The 22,362-nt window shown below is 43.6% G+C and overlaps 1 protein-coding gene across 1 annotated transcript in view; it reads right to left on the bottom strand.

Annotated features, from left to right (window-relative positions):
• Positions 1 to 947: 947 nt before the first annotated feature.
• Positions 948 to 22,362, bottom strand: part of CYP2U1 (cytochrome P450 family 2 subfamily U member 1) — a 61,108-nt gene continuing 39,693 nt past the window's right edge. Inside the window, exons 3-5 of the mRNA XM_075349236.1 lie at positions 18,571 to 18,732; positions 11,147 to 11,314; positions 948 to 3,602 (exon numbers count right to left, since the gene is read on the bottom strand). Of these exons, the coding sequence (XP_075205351.1) occupies positions 3,424 to 3,602; positions 11,147 to 11,314; positions 18,571 to 18,732 (509 nt within the window). The 3' untranslated portion in view covers positions 948 to 3,423. The remainder of the gene's footprint in view (positions 3,603 to 11,146; positions 11,315 to 18,570; positions 18,733 to 22,362) is intronic.

The following is a 22,362-nucleotide window of genomic DNA, read 5'->3' as shown; positions in this document are numbered from 1 at the left end:
CACTAATCGTTGACCTGTGGACAGCTTCTCCCACACCTGAGCTGTGAATCTCTGCAGCTCCTCTAGAGTAACCTAATTAGTGGTCTCCTTGCTTGGGATGTGAGTTTAGGTGGACGGCCATGTGTGTTTGTAGGTTTACAGTTGTGCTATACTCCTTCCATGATGCATTACGGATTGAATAGTGCTCTCTGAGATTTTCAGGGCTTGGGTTATTTTTTTTTTTCCATAGCCTGACTCTGCTTTACTCTTCTCCACAACTTTATCGCTGATTTGTCTGGTGTGTTCTTTAGTTTTAATGATCCTGTTTAATCTTTAATATTTTCAATAAACTGTTGAGGCCTTCACAAATTTCTGAAAATAAATTACACCCAGGTGGACTCAATTTACTAATTAGGTGACATCTAGCGGCAATTTATCACTCAGGATTTTATTTAGGGGTGTCAGACTACAGGGGGGCTGCATACAAATGCATGTCACAATTTTCAGATTTATATTTCTAAAATATTTATAAAACCATGAATCATTTTCTTTACACCACATATACTTGCCGCTTTGTGCTGTTATATCACAAAAAATGGCTATAAAATACATTTAAGCTTGTGAGGGTAACATGGGAAAAAATATGGATAATTCATGGGGTATGAATACTTTTTGAAAGCACTCACTGTACAGAAATGCTGTAGAAAATCTGAAACATCAAATACTTACCATGGGAACATAGCCTTGAAGTCCGGCCCTCATAGATCTGTTATTGAGCAAAGTATACCATGTATTTGATGCAAAATCCATAAATTATAGGGCACTCCATCTAGAGATCGATTAATGGCCCTTCAGTCAGATATACACAATATGAAGTTGTGATGTAATATAATTATTAGGTAAGCACATGGAATACTTTAGGAATAATGAATACTATATTTTATGAAGACATACAAACTCACCCAATATTTTCTTAATTGTATTTATTATCATTGTTGGTTATATTACAAAAGGAAATGCCATTGTAAACGCAAATCAACATTCATACACATGTACATGTATACACATTAGGTGTAAGCGGCAGGGCAATACCAGCAACAGAAGCAGATAAGGCAAGCAGTCATTTTGGTCAATCCTTTGCATTCATATATATTAGGACCACATTTTATTCATATTATTTTAGTGATTTACATCTTATTCCAGTTTTAACCATTGCCTTGTTTTTTCTCTGGTGGTTCCCATTTAATGGGGTTAGCTTTCTGGTACAGGACAAATATTTACCTGTTAATAATCAACCCTGCTTGGGTTTTAATGACTAAGGGTTTATTTTGTATTTTTGCGTCCATAACTTACATACCGTATTTTTGGATTATAAGACACACTTTACCTCCCAAAAAGAAAATGAGGGGTGCGTCTTATAATGCGAATGTAGCTTACCGAGAGGTGGAGAATGGGCGCTGTGGTGGCTGTGCTGGCGGCGGGTGTCCCAGATGTTTTGTCAGTGGTGCGGGCTTCAAATAATGGCGCCGGAGTCGGCGCGTGCGCAGATGGAGTTCTCGACTCATGATCGCATCTGTGCATGAGCCACCTCCGGCCCATTGATCTCCCAGCAGGAAAATGGCGCCCAAAGGTGGCGCATACACAGATGAGATCTTGGCCTGTCATTAAGCAGAGAGCTGAATCTGCGCATGCGTTGACTCTGGGCGCCATTTCTTTGAAGCCCACACCACCGACAGAGCATCTGGGACACCCACCGCACCACGCTTCTCCACACAGCCAGCACAGCCCTCACCATTGCCAGCACAGCCCCCACCGCATCGCCCTACTCCAACACTGCCCCTACCTCCTGTGACCCCACCAGAGTATAAGATGGACTCCTTTTTTTTTTTTTTACCCTTTTTTTAATCTCTAAATTTGCATCTTATAATCCGGTGTGTCTTTTTCTTTTTTTCTTCATTGAGTATGTATGAAGCTATGTCAGAGAATATAATTTTTTGCCTCTGTTTGGGGGTAAATAGAAATTATGGTGTAATTCATTATATATTTTTTTTTACACCTCAAGTATAGCAAAACAATGACATTTTTTAAAAAATTTTTCATGTTTTACATTAAATGGAAATATTTCTTTCAGTTATCACAGTTGTGATACATAAAAGTGCAATTTTTTTCATTTTATCACTGCTCAAACAAGCATTTTATTATATAAATCATTGCATTTTTTCCTCAATTTGTTTATTATTTTTCTCTTATTACATATTTGTATCTCCATTATGGAATTACAACATTACATGTTTCTTCAAACTTATTAGCATAGAAAAGTATTTTACTATACTATATGTTTTAGACTGAGACCTGGGTTGTAATTAAGGCCCTCAACCTGGGCAGATTATTCCTTGAAATATCATACAATTGAGTAAAGTATGGCAATCTTAAAAATCAACAAATGAGGCTGAGCCCATTTTTACAAATTTAGCTCTATGTGTAAAAGGACCCTTAGTGTGCCCTTACAACAGGGTAATTGTACAAAAAACCTCTGGGTTCCTTTTTACATCCTTTGGGCTAATAGCTCAGGGGTTTCTCAGTCACTGATTGAAGGGTGATCAAGCCGATCAAATGGATCAAACGTTCATGAGCAGAGGTTCTCGTATCATGGCATTGGATCAGTAGCTCAGCTGTCATTAGATATCCAAGTACTCAGTTCAGATTGGGCTGGGAAACTACATAGCACTTCTAGAGTGCAATAAAAACATGGTGCTTTAGCAAAGGCCCCTTAACAACCTCTGTAATAGGGAAAATTGTGGGCAAAAATGGGTTTAAATCTAACACCTGCCCTTATGTTCAATAAATGTCTGAACAGGGACTTATGCTACCATCGTATAAAAAAAAAAAATAAACTACTTAAGAATCTAGGCTCTTACAGTATTGAGGAGGACATTACAGTCTTTGAGGCAGTGTTCCTCAACTCCAGTCCTCAAAAGCCACCAACAGTGCATGTTTTCAGGATTTCCTTAGTATGGAATTATCACCTGTGTATGTGAGTAAACTATCACTTTTGCAATATTAAGGAAAACCAGAAAACATGCACTGTTGGTGGCTCTTGAGGACTGGAGATGGAGCACACTGCTCTAAGTAAAGTGCTGTGAAAACATTCAAGTGCTGTGTGTTCTGGAAGTTGCCAAAGTGTTATAATGTTAAGTGCCATTATACACATTATATACATCTGAACGGATACACAACCTGTATGTCGGCCAAGGAGAACACTATATTCTCTGTACAGCATATATAGCGCGGTATAAGCAAGGACGAAGTGCTCTATTTCCACCACTTTATGTTGTCCTTTGACTGTTGTTGAAATGTTTTGGACCAATCTTTTCAAAGAAAAAAAACAAACAAACTTAGGATAATCATGTTGAGTTCAACCATTCACAGATCCAGCTTCAGAAATCATCTCTTAGCAATCTTGATATCAAACGGGTATGGCGCAAGGGTCAAGCCAAACCGTCCCTCCAGCATCGGTTGAAATGTTTCATTAGCAAACGAAAATCTGAAAGACTGCAGCAGGTTGACGAACATCAGGAATAGTTCCATCTTGGCCAACTGTTCACCCATACACACCCGTCGACCTAAAGACCACAAAGAGAAAAGAATATAAGATCAAAAGAGCAAACTGTTACTGTGTATTTCTCCGTTAGCAAATAGATGCTACATCAAAGGTAAAGATAACTGCCCTTAGTAATAAGCCAATACGTGAGACATCACATGGGAATGGAAATACAATACAGTATTTCCATGCCATATTGATAATAATTTGATATCAATGTAATCCAAGGAAAATCTGGGAGTGGGGGACAGGATCATTTTGGTGAGTTCAAGTGGCAGGGTATTCAGGCCTGGGAAATTATGTACAGTGCCTTGCGAAAGTATTTGGCCTCCTTGAATTTTTCAACCTTTTACACATTTTAGGCTTCAAACATAAAGATAAAAAAATTTAAATTTTATGGTGAATAATCAACAAGTGGGACACAATTGTGAAGGTGAACGATATTTATTGCTTATTTTAAATTTTTGTAAAAAATAAAAAACTGAAAATTGGGGCGTGCAATATAATTCCTCCTTCTTCTCCTCTCGCTTCCTAAAGCTCAATGTGGCCAAAACTGAACTAATCATCTTTCCTCCGTCTCACCTACACTCTCCACCTAATCTATCTATTACAATAAATAACACCACGCTCTCGCCAGTACCCAAAGTTCGCTGCCTCGGAGTGACCTTTGACTCTGCCTTATCCTTCATACCACACATCCAATCCCTCACCACCTCCTGCCGTCTTCAACTCAAAAATATTTCCAGAATCCGCCCTTTCCTCAATTTGCAATCAACTAAAATGCTAGTGCATGCCCTCATAATCTCCCGCCTCGACTACTGTAACATCCTCCTCTGTGGCCTCCCTGCCAACACGCTTGCCCCTCTCCAGTCCATCCTTAACTCTGCTGCCCGACTTATCCACCTCTCTCCTCAATACCACCCCGCTTCTCCTCTCTGCATGTCCCTCCACTGGCTTCCAATCTTCCACCGTATCCAATTCAAACTTCTAACACTGACCTACAAAGCTGTGCATAATCTTTCCCCTCCGTACATCTCCGAACTACTCTCCCACTACACTCCAACACGTCACCTCCGGTCCTCCCAAGATCTCCTCCTCTCCTCCTCTCTCATTCGCTCCTCACACAACCGACTCCAAGACTTCTCCCGAGCATCCCCAGTCTCCTGGAACTCGCTGCCTCAACACGTCAGACTATCCCCTACCCTTGCAAACTTCAAACGGAACCTGAAAACGCACCTGTTCCGAAATGCCTACAATCTACAATGAACTCGCTGCCGCCCGACCACCGTGCGGAGCTGCCGCCCGACCACCGTGCGGAGCTGCCGCCCGACCACCGTGCGGAGCTGCCGCCCGACCACCGTGCGGAGCTGCCGCCCGACCACCGTGCGGAGCTGCCGCCCGACCACCGTGCGGAGCTGCCGCCCGACCACCGTGCGGAGCTGCCGCCTGACCTACACCCCACCTATTGTCTCCTCCCCATAATCCTATAGAATGTAAGCCCGCAAGGGTAGGGCCCTCTTCCCTCTGTACTAGTCTGTCTACTGTAACTTGTATACGTATTTTGTATGTAACCCCCTTCTCATGTACAGCACCATGGAATTAATGGTGCTCTATAAATAAATAATAATAATAATAATAATAATAATTCGGCCCCTTTACTTTCAGTGCAGGAAACTCACTCCAGAAGTTCATTGAGGATCTCTGAATGATCCAATGTTGTCTTAAATGACTGATGATGATAAATATAATCCACCTGTGTGTAATCAAGTCTCCGTATAAATGCACCTGCTCTGTGATAGTGTCAGTGTTCTGTTTAAAGCACATAGAGCATCATGAAGACCAAAAAACACAACAGGCAGGTCTGTGATACTGTTGTGGAGAAGTTTAAAGCCGGATTTGGTTGCAAAAAGATTTCCAAAACTTTAAACATCCCAAGATGCACTGTGCAAGCAATCATATTGAAATGGAAGGAGTATCATACCACTGCAAATCTACCAGGACCCGGCTGTCCCTCAAAAATTTCATGTCAAACAAGGAGAAGACTGATCATAGATGCAGCCAAGAGGCCCATGATCACTCTGGATGAACTGCAGAGATCTACACCTGAGGTGGGAGAGTCTGTCCATAGGACAACAATCAGTCATACACTGCACAAATCTGGCCTTTATGGAAGAGTGGCAAGAAGAAAGCCATTTCTCAAAGATATCCATAAAAAGTGTCGTTTACAGTTTGCCACAAGCCACCTGGGAGACACACCAAACATGTTGAAGAAGGTGCTCTGGTCAGATGAATCCAAAAATCGAACTTTTTGGGCACAATGCCAAACGATATGTTTGGTGTAAAAGCAACACAGCTCATCACCTTGAACACACCATCCCCACTGTCAAACATGGTGGTGGCAGGGCCTGCTTTGCTTCAGCAGGGACAGGGAAGATGGTTAAAATTAATGGGAGGATGGATGCAGCCAAATACTAGACGATTCTTGAAGAAAGCCTGTTGGAGTCTGCAAAGACCTGAGACTGGGACAGAGATTTGTCTTTCAACAAGACAATGATCCCAAACATAAAGCAAAATCTATAATGGAATGGTTCAAAAATAAATGTATCCAGGTGTTAGAATGGCCAAGTCAAAGTCCAGACCTTATTCCAATCGAGAATCTGTGGAAAGAGCTGAAAACTCCTGTTCACAAACGCTCTCCATCCAACCTCACTCAGCTTGAGGCAAAGGAAGAATGGCAAGAATTTCAGTCTCTCGATGAGCAAAACTGATAGAGACATACCCCATGTGCCTTGCAGCTGTAATCACAGCAAAAGGTGGCGCTACAAAGTATTAACTTAAAGGGGACGAATAATATTGCATGCCCCAATTTTCAGTTATTTATATTTTTCAAAAATTTAAAATAAGCAATAAATTTCGTTCAACTTCACAATTGTGTCCCACTTGTTGTTGATTCTTCACCATAACATTAAAAATGTATCTTTATGTTTGAAGCCTGAAATGTGGGAAAAGTTTGAAAAATTCAAGGGGGCTGAATACTTTCGCAAGGCACTATAAATGTAATATCAACACAAATTCTGGATATACCATAGTTATGTGTTTGGTCTGTCTAGGACAGTGAAGTATGCCCGAAAAGGTGGTGGTCATATTAGTCCACTAGGTGGTTCCTTTGGGAAATTACAGATTAGAATCTTTTTGCTTCATCTTTAAAGGGAACCAAACATCAGGATTTTGGTATATAAGGTGCAGCCAGTGCAGCTCGGATGTTTAGGCTGTGAAATCCAAGTATATGAAGTTTGAAAATTCATCCACTTTTTGATTGACGTGTGCACTTCTCCAGATAATATCTGGGTGGGTCATGCACATGATTCACGCCCCGCCCCCGATATCGTCTGCTGCAGCTAATCGGTAAGATCAGCTGTTCTCCAGTCCTGTTGTGACCGCGCGCGCTCCCGCGGTCATAACGAGATCTAAAGAAGCGAGGGCGCAAGCACTGCCCTCTCAGGCACAAAACTGGGTAATGCGGGCTTCAAAAACATGGCGCCGGAGATAAGCGCTAGGCGCAGTATCCAACTCCTACGCCGTGTTTCTGAATAAAGAAATTTGCATACAGCCAGAGAGAGGGAGGAACAGGCGGTGGGGGGGGGGATCATGTGCATAACCCACCCGGATATTATGTGTAGAAGTGCACTTGTCAATCAAAAAGTGGATGAATTTTCAAACTTCATATACTTGGATTTCACATCCTAAACGTCCGAGCTGCCCCCTAATGGTATGTACAGCCTGTGCCTGATAGTGCCAGTACTGCAATGGCTTTACCTTATATACCAAAATCCTGATGTTTGGTTCCCTTTAAATGCACATAATTAACCATCCTTCTCTGTTTTTGTATGAGGTCCTTCATAATATCTCATCTAAAGAAACTTGTCAGATCCAGGAGAAACAACATGAATCCGTCCTAATTTCTGCAGTGATCTCCCTTGGTAAGAATCGCTCACACATGTACTCTATAAGAGCTTTATGAAAACCTCTCAATTAGTGATTTTCAACAAATTCAGTATACTATTTGTGCCTTTTTAAGTTATTGTTTAATTAGTTTCCTGTTTTTTTGCTGTCATTGTGGATGTTTCAGATTGGTTCATCAATGGCAACCCCTGGCACAACTCAACTCCAGTTGAATTTAAAGTTTATTGTGACAGTTTACAAAATGTATTTTTTGTGTGTGTGCTCAAGAGCAAGAGCAGTTAAAAACAGAAAAAAAATAATTGCCCATTGTTCAAAATTCATGAATCACATGCGTAATTTTTCTAAATTAGATGCAAAACATTACTAAAAATCATCAAAGTCAAAACTGAAAAGTGACAAAAAAAACTCACAAAAGAGAATTTAGGTCTGGACTTTGACTGGGCCACTCAAACACATGAATATTACTTGATCTAAACCATTTCATTGTAGCTGTAGCATTTTGTTTAAGGTCATTGTCCTGATGGACGGTAAGCCAAAGCTCAGTCTCGTCTTTTGCAGCCACTAACAGGTTTTCTTCCAGTATTGTCCTGTATTTTTGCTCCATCTATCTTCCTATTAACTCTAAACAGCTTCCATGTCACTGCTGAAAAAAAAAGCACCTCCTCAGCCTGATGCTACTTCCACCATGTTTAATTGGGGATGGTGTTTTTAGGGTCATTTGCAGTGTTAGTTTTAAGCCACATATAACATTTTGCATTTAGCCCAAAAAGTTCTACTTTGATCTCATCTGACCAGAGCACCTTCTTCCACATGCTAGCTGTGTCCCCTACATTGCTTTTTGCAAAGTCCAAATGGTACTTCTTATGGCTTGATTTCAAAAATGACTTTTGGCTTGACATTCTTCCATAAAGGCCAGATTTGTGGAGTAAACAACTAATTTTTGCTAACTCTCTCACCTGACCTGTGGATCTTTGCAGCTCCTCCAGAGTGACCTTGAGCCTTTTGGATGCATCTCTAATTAGTGCTTTCCTTACTTTCGATGTCATTTTAGTTTGGACAGCCATGTCTTAGTAGGTTTGCAGTTGTACCATACACCTTCCATTTGTGGATCCATGGGATGTTCATAGCTTTAGTTACTTTGTTTCTAATCTAACCCTGCTTTACTCCTTTCTACAACTTTATCACTGACCTATCTGGTAAGTCACTTGGTTTTCATTATGCTGTTTGATTCCTAATGTTCGCAAACAAACCTAGATATATATAAGCCACATGCAATGTAAAATAGCGCCCTTGAAAAATATCTTTAAAAAAAGCCTCATACACCTGCACTGGTGGTAAAAATAAAGTTATGACTCTTGAAATGCAGAAATTTAAAATAAAAATGTGGTCCTTAGAGGCTTATTCAAAGTCCTTTTTTGTGTACAAGTAATATCTGTGTTTTTCAAGCATAGCACTCGTACCTATATCAGTGAATTGGGCTGTGCACATGTACGTGAAATTTCAACAGACTAGGTGATCAGCGCAAACTCAGAGACATGTCTGATATTGATCTGCATCTCAGATCAAAATTGGCAATGCAAGTCTATGGATCCATAAAAAAAGAAAAATAAGAACAGACGGCACTCGAATACCATCTAAATGCTGTCTGTTTTTCATAGACTGTTATGTAGGAAGAGATAGAGAAACTTGTTAAACCTCTACCAAACTCTAATAGTAAAAACTGAAACATCAACTCTGGTAAAAAAAAATAAACAATACTGATAAAACTCGGACCAATTTTCATTCCGTAAAGAATCAAAGAAGTGTGAATGAGGTCTAAGGCTGAAACAGAAATACAGTGGAACCTCGGTTAACGAGTAACCCAATTAGCGAGTATTTCGCTTAACAAGCAAAGCTTGCTGTAAATTTGTAACTTCGTTTACGAGCAAAATACTCACCGCACACACTTTCGGTTCCGTACTTCCACCGCGCTCTAACCCGCTCTTGCACTACACACAAGCACACACAAACACACACAAACATGCACGCACACACACATATTATGCTCACCTTACCTTCTGTTCCATCGCCGGCCTCCCGGTTCTTGTAGTTTGCCCCTACAGGATGTATATCGGGTAACCATCGCGACGAGGGAGTAACTTCCGCTGTCAGCCACTACTCTAAGGCGGGCTTTGCACGTTGCAACATCGGTAACAATGTGTTACCGATGCTGCAGCGATAGTCCCGCCCCCGTCGCACGTGCGATATCTAGTGAAAGCTGCCGTAGCGATTATTATCGCTACGGAAGCTTTACACGCACATACCTGCCGTGCGACGTCCCTCTGGCCGGCGACCCGCCTCCTTCCTTAGGGGGCGGGTCGTGCGGCGTCACAGTGACGTCACACGGCAGGCGGCCAATTGAAGTGGAGGGGCGGAGATGAGCAGGATGTAAACATCCCGCCCACCTCCGTCCTTCTCATTGCAGCCGGGAGGCAGGTAAGGTGAAGTTCCTCGCTCCTGCGGCTTCATACACAGCGATGTGTGCGGCCGCAGGAACGAGGAACTACATCGTACCTGTCGCTTCCCCGGCATTATGGAAATGTCGGAGGCTGCAGCGATGATACGATGACGACGATTTTGCGCTCGTTCATCGTATCATCTAGGATTTACACACTACGACATCGCAAGTGACGCCGGATGTGCGTCACTTTCGATTTGACCCCACCGACATCGCACCTGCGATGTCGTAGTGTGCAAAGCCCGCCTTAGGCAGCGCGCTGACCAATCAGAGGCAAGCGGCTCTTGCCTTTGACATCAGCGTTCTGGCAGCGGAAGCTCCGGGTTATCGGTCGCGATGGTTACCCGATACACATCCTGTACCGGCGAACTGCAAGAATCAGGAGGCCGGCGAGGAAACGGAAGATAAGGTGAGCATAATATGTGTGTGTGCGTGTTTGTGCGGAATGGCGAAATAGGGGACTAGGATGGGACACTGCACATGTGGAAAGAATTGTCTCCATTGCAATGATTTCCTATGGTTAATCTTGCTTTGCTAGACGAGTAACTTGGTTAACAAGCACACTCCCAGAACAGATTGTTCTTGTTAACCAAGGTTCCACTGTAAAGCCTTCCGAACAATTGAGGTCGGGGAGAAACCCAGAGAGCTATGTTTTCTCTGTAGCTGCCGAGTTTCGATATTGTGTGAACTGCTCTACTTTGCATTTTTCATAACTTCAAGTCATTTACATGTGAGTGGTATAAAGTCCATAATAGGAAAGGCGTGCCACATCCGCACTTACACAACACTATATGTTGGGAGCTTTTCGTAATACATTCTGTAATGTTGTTATAGGCCCCTTTTCCCCAGACAAAAGGAGAAAAGTGTGTTCTATCAGCCTCCACTTGCCCAGTATGCATGTACAATAATATGTTTATCCATATAGGAAAGCGCTGCGGACTGCGTTTTCCTATACGGAGGGCCACTGCAAAGAAACATACTGTGCGGAATAATCTTCTTTACATTGCCTGTGCATCCATCCTGAGCGTATGCACCCAACAGCGTGCACAAACGTAGTGTGGACTGAGCCATACATATACATGTCACTGAAATGATAGTGTTTTTACCAATTCCAAATGGAATAAAAGCTTCTTTCTTCAGAATCTGTCCATGTTCATCCAGGAATCTGCTGGGGTTGAAAACATTCGGATTCTCCCACACCTTTGGATCCCTGTGTACTGCCCAGAGATTTGCCAAAACCACACTTCCCTTGGGGATACTATACCCCTGAAAGACTGGGAAAATAAAAAGCACAATTATTACATAACCTGCGTACACACAGCAAAGAGTCTTTATTCAGGCATCAATGAGGCGCAATAGAATTTTTTATATATTTCTATGACCATATGGTAAATAAACAACTAAGGAAATACAGCTAAAAATAACAAGGTAATCTGAGAGGAGTTCTGAAAACTTTTTAAAATAATTGATAATTTGTTTTTCTAAATGTCCAGCACTGCTAAGTCTTCTGCTTTCAATTACCAATTATATTAGTGGAGCACGAGCGTTCTTTCACCAGATGGCCTTGAATTGGTTTTCACATTAGGTAGAATACTGCTGAAAATAAAATCTGCGGCTCTTCATAGTTCTGTCACTGCCAAACCTGTAGAGAAGCCTGCCTAGACAGGCTCATTGTTAACACTTTATTTGTATGGCCATGTTCCCATTTGTGGAAACGCTCTACTTTCTGAATGTTGTCCATAGCACTAGCAATTTACTAGCAATTGATTTTTTTTAATTTTTGGGGCTTTTTTAATAACTTTTTGTGGAGATTTGAAACAGGATTTTTCAGTGCATTATATTAGTGCAAAAAAATCTGCAACTCCACAATAAAGGGAACATGTCACCAGATTTGTCCCCTATATCCTGCAGCCACCACCATCCATTATATACAGCCTTCTAGAATACTGTATATACGGAAAGTCCCCAAGCCAATCTGTATAACACAAAAAACATCTTTTATTATACTCATTTGCGGGGTCTAGTCCGATGGGCGTCGCTGGTCATATTCCGGCACCTCCTCTCTGTTTGCGATCACTATCCTCCTTCCCTGCTTCATGTTCATGTCACATCCTACGTCATCCACAGCGAGTCCTCCATTGTGCTCCTGCACACTTCTCTCTGCCCCGCTGAGGGTAGAATAATGTATTCTAGTGTGCATGCGCGGCTATTCTGTGACCTTTCCCCGCAGCTGCACATTGCAGTACTTTGTTCTTTGTTCAGCAAGGAAAAGAGAAATGCACTTGTGCAGGAGCACAATGGTGGATTGTGTGGATGACACAAGGTACGTCAGTCACACAAAGCAGGGAAGGAGGACGGCGATCACAAGAAGATAGGAAGTGCTGGATCAAGACCAGTAATGCCCATGGGACTGGACCGACCCATAGATGAACAAACGGCGATCGCAAGCAGAGAGGAGACACTGGATCAAAACACCCAGGTCCGACGTAATCCCATGACAATTCTAGCTCTGCTACATCTGAAGTCACAGCGAGCACCATAGAACATGACCGCCTACTATGAGCTTCAAGCAGAGACTGAGCAACGGCAATCAGCGGGGACGTCACTCAGGTGAATTGCGGACAAACCTGGAGGTTCCCATGATCCACCACCTGTGACCACAGATAACCTGACCTCAGGGGACCTCAATGAACCTGAGGTCAGGTTACCTGTGGTCACAGGTGGAGGACTGTGGAACCTTCAGTTATGTCCGCAACTCACCTGAGTGACGTTACAGCTGATCGCTAGTCAATTAAGTGGTGAAATTGGGTGCTTTTTTGTCTTGTATATCAAATAAAGGATTTTTTTGGTGTTTGTGTTCATTTCTTTTCACTTACAGATTAGTAATGAGGGGGTCTCATAGACCCTTCCCATCACTAATTTAGGGCTTAGTGGCAGCTGTGAGCTGCTATTGATCCCTTATTACCCCAATTCCCATCACACCAGGGCAATAGCGAAGAGCCGGGTAAAGTTCTGGGACTGTCGCATCTAATGGATGTGGCAATCCTGGCAGCTGCAGGCAGCTATTTTTAGGCTGGGGGGGCCTAATAAGTATGGGACCACATACCGTTTTTTTAAATTATTTATTCAAATAATTAAAAAAGAAAAAAAAAGCCGCATTTGGTTCCTCTGATTTTAAAACACAGCCAAGATAGGCGCACGGCTGGGGGCTGCAGCCTGTAGCTGTGTGTTTTATCTGTGCTGGGTATCATAATATGGGGGGACCCTACGCCAATATTTTTATATATTTATTTTTATACTATGAGAGAGGCACGGGGCATCCGTGTTTGAAAGCAGTGAGACATGCTGTCACTCACGATGGGGGCGCATCTGACTGCAACCAATCACATAGTGAGCTGACACACACGGCACTTCTGGGGTCCAAAACCATGTCAAATAGATATCAACTACCTATCTGCCCTGCTGTCAGCCCTTCTTCCTCGGACAGGGCTGCCCTCTCTGTCTAGGACACTGGCAGCGATGTTTGCCACAGATCATGTGATGTATGGTGCCCCGGTAACTGTTTCCCCACTCCCCCGTGCGCTGTCTCTCTCCTCACACTGTGATGAATGCAGCCTCCGGCGCTCCTGGCTTTTGAATACAGCCAGGAGCAGAGACATCACCTGACACCAGCGAACAGCACTAAGCTCTGCATCACCTAGATGTAAGCAGGCTGCACTCATCACAGCACGGAGGAGAAGATAAAGCATGCGTGAGAGAGGGGGGGCGGGCAGAGAACAGAGTGCAGGGGGAGAGAACAGAGTGCATGGGTGAGAGACAGAGCGGGGGGAGGGCAGAGAAGAGAGTGCAGGGGGAGAGAACAGAGTGCATGGGTGAGAGACAGAGCGGGGGACAGAGAAGAGAGTGCAGGGGTGAGAGACAGAGCGGAGGGCAGAGAACAGAGTGCACGGGTGAGAGACAGAGCGAGGGGCAGAGAACAGAGTGCACAAGTGAGAGACAGAGCGGGGGGCAGAGAAGACAGTGCACGGGTGAGAGACAGAGCGGACAGTGCTGGGGGGGCAGAGAAGAGAGTGCAGGGAGAGATAAGACAATGCACGGGTGAGAGACAGAGCGAGGGGATGGGGGGGGCGGCAGAGAAGAGAGTGCAGGGGGAGAGAATACAGTGCACGAGTGAGAGAGCGTGGGGAGGCGGCAGAGAAGAGAGTGCAGGGGGAGAGAAGACAGTGCACGGGTGAGAGAGAGCGGGGGGAGGGGGGTGCTGGGGAGACCGAGTCCATGAGGGGGGGATTATATATATTATATAACTTTAGATGTATGAGTATATATGTGTGTGAGTATATGTGTACATATCCTATAGACTCACATTAGGGGCTATATATAGTCTTCATTACATAGCATTCATTTATCTGTCAAGTGCTGGGGCAGACTATTGACAGGGAATGTGTGTGCAGAGGGCAGGGCTGGACATTGACTGTGAGGTTTGGCACAGGAAGATGTCATGTTTGGTTGAGCTGCATGTCAAGAAAGAGCTGCAAAGAATAAAGGGATAATTCAAGAGGAACAAAAGTTAGAAAATAAAAAAAATAATTTAGGGTGTTTTTTATGACAATACAGCACAGATTAGCGTAAAATTTATTTTGGAGTTTATGTCAGACAACTCCTTTAAATAAGAAAAGGATAAGTGAGTTTATCTGAATTGTGTTATGCGGGCGTCACACGATACGACGTTCGGCGTCACAGCGACATCACACAGAGGCCGGCCAATAGAAGCGGAGGGGCGGAGATCAGCGGGACGTAAACATACCGCTTGCCTACTTCCTTCCGCATTGTCGGCGGGACGCAGGTAAGCTGTGTTCATCGTTCCCGGGGTGTCACACGGACCAATGTGTGCTGCCCCGGGTACGATGAATAACCGGCGCAGAGAAGAAGAAATGACTTTTTGAAAATGAGCGACATGTCAACGAGCAACGATAAGGTGAGTATTTTTGAATGTTCACTGTTGCTCGTAGCTGTCACACGCTACGATATATCAAACGATGTCGGATGTCCGTCACTTACGACGTGACCCCGCAGACATATCGCACGATATATCGTCTCGTGTAACGCCCGTCTTAGGATGTAAATAGTGTTAGGATGTAAATTATATCTAAACATATAACTAAGGTATTAATGGATTTTCAATAACTGAACTAACATAGTTCAGACTGATCAAACTGAGCCATATAGGAATGGGGATAACGGTCTCATGTACAGTTATCCACAGGTAAATAGATCACTTTAATGACATGTCTGCAGTGCACACTATGAGAGATTAAAAGTGGAGGCAATATAAAAAAATGGAATATTAGCCCCTGGACATTTAATTTTCTATCCTTTCTATAGTTCGTTCCCATATAATTTACTTCCTAACACTCTTCGGATAAACTAATTTATACTTTTCTAATTTAATATACGTCTTTTATGGGAATGGAAAACAATGCACTAGTTTTAATAGCATAAATAAGTAGTTTTTATATTATACACATATACAGTCATATGAAAAAGTTTGCGCACCCCTATTAATGTTAACCTTTTTCTTTATAACAATTTGGGTTTTTGCAACAACTATTTCAGTTTCATATATCTAATAACTGATGGACTCAGTAATATTTCTGGATTGAAATGAGGTTTATTGTATTAACAGAAAATGTGCAATCTGCATTTAAACAAAATTTGATCCAACCACCATGTCCTTGTAGAAAAGGTGAACGGATGGACTCTACATGGCTGGTTCCCACCGTGAAGCATGGAGGAGGAGGTGTGATGGTGTGGGGGTGCTTTGCTGGTGATCCTGTTGGGGATTTATTCAAAATTGAAGGCATGCAGAACCAGCATGCCTACCACAGCATCTTGCAGCGGCGTGCTATTCCATCCGGTTTGCGTCATTTTCAACAGGACAATGACCCCAAACACACCTCCAGGCTGTGTAAGGGCTATTTAACTAAGGAGAGTGATGGGGTGCTACGCCAAATGACCTGGTCTCCACAGTCACCAGACCTGAACCCAATCGAGATGGTTTGGGGTGAGCTGGACCGCAGAGTGAAGGCAAAAGGGCCAACAAGTGCTAAGCATCTCTGGGAACGCCTTCAAGACTGTTGGAAGACCATTTCCGGTGACTACCTCTTGAAGCTCATCAAGAGAATGCCAAGAGTGTACAAAGCAGTAATCAAAGCAAAAGGTGGCTACTTTAAAGAACCTAGAATATAAGACATATTTTCAGTTGCTTCACACTTTAAGTATTCATAGTTTTGATGCCTTCAATGTGAATCTACAATTTTCAGAGTCCTGAAAATAAAGAAAACTGTTTGAATGAGAAGGTGTGTCCAACCTTTTGGTCTGTACTGTGTTTATATATATATATACCGTATTTTTCGCTTTATAAGACGCACTTTTGTTCCCCCAAATTTTGGGGGAAAGTAGGGGGTGCGTCTTATAAGCCGAATATACGGGGGGGGGGGGTGTGTGTATATATATATGTACACTGCAGCGTCCAGGGGAGGTGGGGGCAGCAGCTCTGGAGCACAGGGGAACGCTGCGGGCTGCAGCCTTTGATCTCCTGCACCCGCTCATATAATATGCACAGCCGCTGTCCATCTCCAATGGTGCTGAAATCGCACGCAGTGAGGGGCTGGGGCAGCGGTGCATATTATATGAGCCTGCGTCCCAGTGTGATCGCACATGCCCACCCCTGTGTTAGATTTGGCCCCCAGGCTGCTGCTCATTCTAAAATAAAAAAGCTTTACTTACCCCTGCAGCGTTTCTCCCTGTGTCCCTGCTTCCACTGTGATCAGGCAGGCAGAGAGCTCAGCCTGCTGTGCCGATCACATGACCGCACTGAGAACCAGGAAGTGGAAGAACAGAAGCACGGAGGGAGACAGGAGGGAGCTCAGCGCTGGAGGAGGTAAGGAAAGAGGGTTTTATTTTACTTTGGGCAGTAGCCTAGGGGCCATATCTGACACAGGGGGACTTGTGCGATCTATAGGGGCCATGGGCAGCACTATGGGGGCGATATCTGACACAGGGGGACTTGTGCGATCTATATAGGGGCCATGGGCAGCACTATGGGGGCGATATCTAACACAGGGGGACTTGTGCGATCTATATAGGGGCCATGGGCAGCACTATGGGGGAGATATCTAACACAGGGGGACTTGTGCGATCTATATAGGGGCCATGGGCAGCACTATGGGGGCGATATCTAACACAGGGGGACTTGTGCGATCTATAGGGACCATGGGCAGCACTATGGGGGAGATATCTAACACAGGGGGACTTGTACGATCTATATAGGGGCCATGGGCAGCACTATGGGGGCGATATCTAACACAGGGGGACTTGTGCGATCTATAGGGACCATGGGCAGCACTATGGGGGCGATATATAACAGGAGGACTTGTGCGATCTATATAGGAGCCATGGGCAGCACTATGGGGGTGATATCTAACACAGGGGGACTTGTGCGATCTATAGGGGCCATGGGCAGCACTATGGGGGCGATATCTAACACAGGGGGACTTGTGCGATCTATAGGGGCCATGGGCAGCAGCATGGGGGCGTTATCTAACACGGGAACGTGTGCAATCCATAGGGGACCATAGGCAGCACAGGGGAACGTGTGCCATCACAAGGGGGCTATATTCAATATAAGGGGGCCATATCCAGATTAAGGGGGCTAATTTTAGGATGGGGGGCTATGAGGGACATATACCCTATATGATTTGTTAGAAGGACACTGGCATTATAAGATGTACCCCATTTAACATTAAAAAAAAAAAATTCTCTTTTCCTTCACCAAATTTGGGGGTGCGTCTTATAATCAGGTGCGTCTTATAAAGCGAAAAATACGGTATATATATATATATATATATATATATATATATATATATATGAAAAATATATATTTTGGATGGTGAAAACTTGGCTTTTCTTTTCCTTTGGACATCAGTCATCTTAAGGAGTTAAGAAGCACACATTCGGTGTGAGTTTTCATGAAATGATGTCCACATTGCTTGTTGACCGCGGCGGGTAAAAAGGGCAGCGATTACACTATGTGGGAATGTGACCTACGGGTGAATTCACATGCTGACGACTTTGTTGCAGAAAGTTCTATAACTGTCCCATTCATCTGCAACAACCCGACTGATGAGTGGAACGGATTTCCATTGGCAGTCATTACTGCAACACAATCTACAATGCAGGAGTTCGCCTATTGTATTGGTGACGGGGAGATACGTGGATAGCAGGACCAGCCCTGAAATCAGGTCAGTGATTAGTTTGGCAGCCAAATAATGCATCTCATTCGGATGTCCATACACATACCGGAATGTACGGACTGGACATGGCTCTCTTGAGTCGAGCATCACAGCCTCATCGATACGCTTGAGTTAAGAGACCTATGTCAGTCCGTGCTCGGACCGATGTGCACATATCTGAATGTGCCCTAAGGTGTTCACAATACACAGCACCTTCGCTTCTGTATGCTGTTGCTTACCTGTACTTTCAGAAGCCATGTGTGGTACTGAGAGGGGCACAACCACGGTCATTCTCTGCACCTCCATAATAGTGGCCTCTGTAAATGGCATCTGAATCTTGTCAGTCAGGGATGGAGGTCGCTCACGTCCTATAACCGAGTCAATTTCTGCTTGGACTTTCTCTAAATAGGAAAAGGAAAGAGAAGGATTGTGGTTTCATATAATAGTACACTACAGATATAACATGACGGGACACTGAGAAATAGTGTATGTATATGTGTTTTAGTGTTTCTATAATGGAAACACACTAACATCGCAAGTAATCCACACATGACTTTATAGATAAATTCTTGTCAAAGCCAAATACCAGAAAGGAACAAAAACAATGCAGCTTTATTTAATATACTATATAACATACAAAAAGACCCAAAAACCCCAAAGTCAAAAATACGATCAAGTATGTAAATAAAATGCAAGTTACCTAATAGCTGCAGGAATTATGCAGAAAATCAGCAACATAATAAAGGCACAAAATACTCATCATGAGATGCTTAATCAAAAGATTTTGGAATAATAATAAGTTCCACAATTGGATGTTTTTTAAAAAAAAAAAAAAATGTTCCTGTGCTGAGATAATCTTCTATATGTGTCTCTGCTATGTTCTGTATAATGGCCGTGTCTGACTGTACAGGGACATGGTCTGATCATACCACAGTTCCTGGGCAGGGAAGGACATAAAGAAGTATACAGTCATTACAGCACGTGATCGCAAATAATTCTTTTTTAACAACAGGCAGGGAAACGTTTTACCTCACAAAAAGAATCATCTATAATCCCCTGCTGTAATGTCTGTAGTCTCTCTTCTGTGTCCTCCCCTGCTAATGAGATGTGGTATGATCAGACCATGTCCCTGTACGGTCAGACACGGCCACTACACAGTGCATAGCAGGGACATATATATATAAAATTATCTCCCCAGAGGAACATTTTTTTAAACACATCCAATTGTGGAAATTATTATTATTCCAAGATCTGGTGATTAACATAAACTTTGTATGTGGGGAAAACCCCTTTAAAGGTTTGGCCACGCCATGATGCGCAGAGCGCCTGTGCTTGGTTTGAACAGTCATATCGTGCTGACAGAGTCCCTTTAGCAATTGAAATATTTTCAGCTTAAACCATGAATAACAGTCAGGTACACACTCGTTCGCCCGACAGTCCTTGCTCTCAGATTCCATATGCATGCTTGTTTCAGCCTAACATGTTTTTTAATGAGATGGAAATAAAACGTCGTCGGACATCTCTGGGAGCTGCTATTCTCCCAGAGAATAAAGGCTTCGCTAATACTCAAAATTCACGATAACTCCACCCTCCACTTAGGCTAATCATCGAATACGCCTTAGATGGCATACCATTCCTGGAGACTTTATATGTTCATCCATCATTAATATTATGTGTTTGGGCATCATAACAGTTTACTAGCTTTGTTTCCAATCTAGGGGCTAAACACATCAGCAGTGACACAAAGTACAATCCTCACTGAGCATATCTGGATCTACATGTCAGTAGAGAGCAGGACTAGTGTCCAGGACATCCACCCTCTGGTTAGTAAGACACTTAGGGGTACTTCTCACATAGCGAGATCGCTAGCGAGATCGCTGCTGAGTCACAGTTTTTGTGATGCAGCAGTGACCTCATTAGCGATCTCGCTGTGTGTGACACTGAGCAGCGATCTGGCCCCTGCTGTGAAATCGCTGCTCGTTACACACAGTGCTGGTTCATTTGTTGGACGTTGCGCTCCTGCTGTGAAGCACATATCGCTGTGTTTGACAGCGAGAGAGCAACGATCTGAATGTGCAGGGAGCCGACGTCTGGCAGCCTGTGGTAAGCTGTAACCAAGGTAAATATCGGGTAACAAAGAGAAGCGCTCAGGTTGGTTACCCGATATTTACCTTGGGTACTAGCGTCCGGCACTCTCAGGCTGCCAGCGCTGGCTCCCTGCACACGTAGGCAGAGTACACATCGGGTAAATAAGCAAAGCAGTTTGCTTATTAACCCGATGTGTACTCTGGCTAGGAGTGCAGGGAGCCAGCACTAAGCGGTGTGCGCTGGTAACCAAGGTAAATATTGGGTAACCAAGGGAAGTGCTTTGCTTGGTTACCCGATATTTACCTTAGTTACCAAGCGCAGCATCGCTTCCACGCGTCGCTGCTGGCTGGGGGCTGGTCACTGGTTGCTGGTGAGATCTGCCTGATTGACAGCTCACCAGCGACCATATAGCGACACACCAGCGATCCGGACCAGGTCAGATCGCTGGTGGGATCGCTAGAGCGTCACTAAAGTGTGACGGTACCCTTATTGGAAAGTCTATTAGAAAGTTATAAAACTTTTCATTTCTGTAATCCATGTCACAAATCTTCAGCCCTGACTAGTAAATACAGCTAAAATGGTTATACTTTGCTCTCCATAGAGTAACATTAATAACATTAGATTCTCTGTTCCTCGTTATCAGTTATGTGACCTGCTCCTAAGGTCACAGGTGAGATAGTGACATGGAAGCGCTGTGTACTTTGTGCCTTTGTAAACTGCTATTAGATATCATCAGCTAGCACTGCCAGACGCAGGTAACAGACTTTAATAAACCGGTACACACCTGATATACATAATGATTTGCTCATTTAGCTAGATTTATGATTCTATTATCTATTATTTATGTAGCTTGTAAGTAGGCCGATCCTTCATTCTGAAAGGTGTTCAAAATGGAATAGGAAAGTCTGGATACAAGGCCGGAGGGAATGCCCCTAACAGGACAATGTGTTAGGTGGGGTGGGTCAAATGCTTCTTATTGGGCAGAGGTGCACATTAGATTTCTATTCATTTTACCTAGGAATCTTTTATACTTTAATGTGTAACCCATGACAATAAGATTGTTAAAATAAATCTGTCCCTTAATTTATATTCCCCATGTGAGAGGAGCATAAGGAATTGACAAAGACCCTGATTCTAATGCTGTCATTTGCTAAAGTTTTGATACAACACTTATCTACTGCAGCTCTGCTAGTCCTCTCAATGGTGAGCTGTGCAGTCTTCAGGTAGACCCACCTCCTGGAGTTGATTGCACAGTATAAACAAAAAGCTGCCAATCAGTGGTGGGGGCGGGGTTAGAAAGAGCCTATGAATATAAAGAACTACATACGTGAGTGTAGTGGCCCGGTCCAGATTGTGTCTGTTTCTTTAAGTACATTCACTTATATGTAATATTATGTTATATGTTATAAGTAAGGCTAGGTTCACATTTCCGTTAAATTGTATCAGTCACAATCCGCGGCCCTGGTAAATAACGCAATCCGTTTAGCGGATTCCGTTGTGTCCCATAGACTTGTATTAGTGGCGGATTGTGACTGATTACCTTGCGTTGAATTCGCTGCGCCGCGGTCAGTCGTTTTTGGACTGACCGCCGGGCAGAAAAAACGCAGAATGTAATGTTTTTCGGGCCGTCAAAATTAACGCACCGCACAGGAATCCGTCGCAATCCATCAAGCTTGTAATGTTTGTCTATGGTGCTGGATTTCGACGTAATTCGTCTTACGATGGAATCTAGCGCTGGATTCCGTCATGCTCTACTGAGCATGCCCAGCATGTTTGGCTCACCCACTGGGCTGTCCCAAACACAAACGGATTATGACTGATCCGTCAAAAAAGGGACGCACAGCGGATGTAACGGACGCGACGGATCAGTTTTTTCACAGGATTCCTGTTGCGTCAGTCGACATCTAAAAAACTACTGATCCGTCGCTGACGGATTTAAAACA

Source organism: Anomaloglossus baeobatrachus, chromosome 1, assembly GCF_048569485.1.
Source record: "Anomaloglossus baeobatrachus isolate aAnoBae1 chromosome 1, aAnoBae1.hap1, whole genome shotgun sequence".
In the NCBI taxonomy this organism is placed as follows: Eukaryota; Metazoa; Chordata; class Amphibia; order Anura; family Aromobatidae; genus Anomaloglossus; species Anomaloglossus baeobatrachus.
Note: the sequence above shows the minus strand (reverse complement) of the source record. Positions and strands in the feature narration are given on the sequence as shown.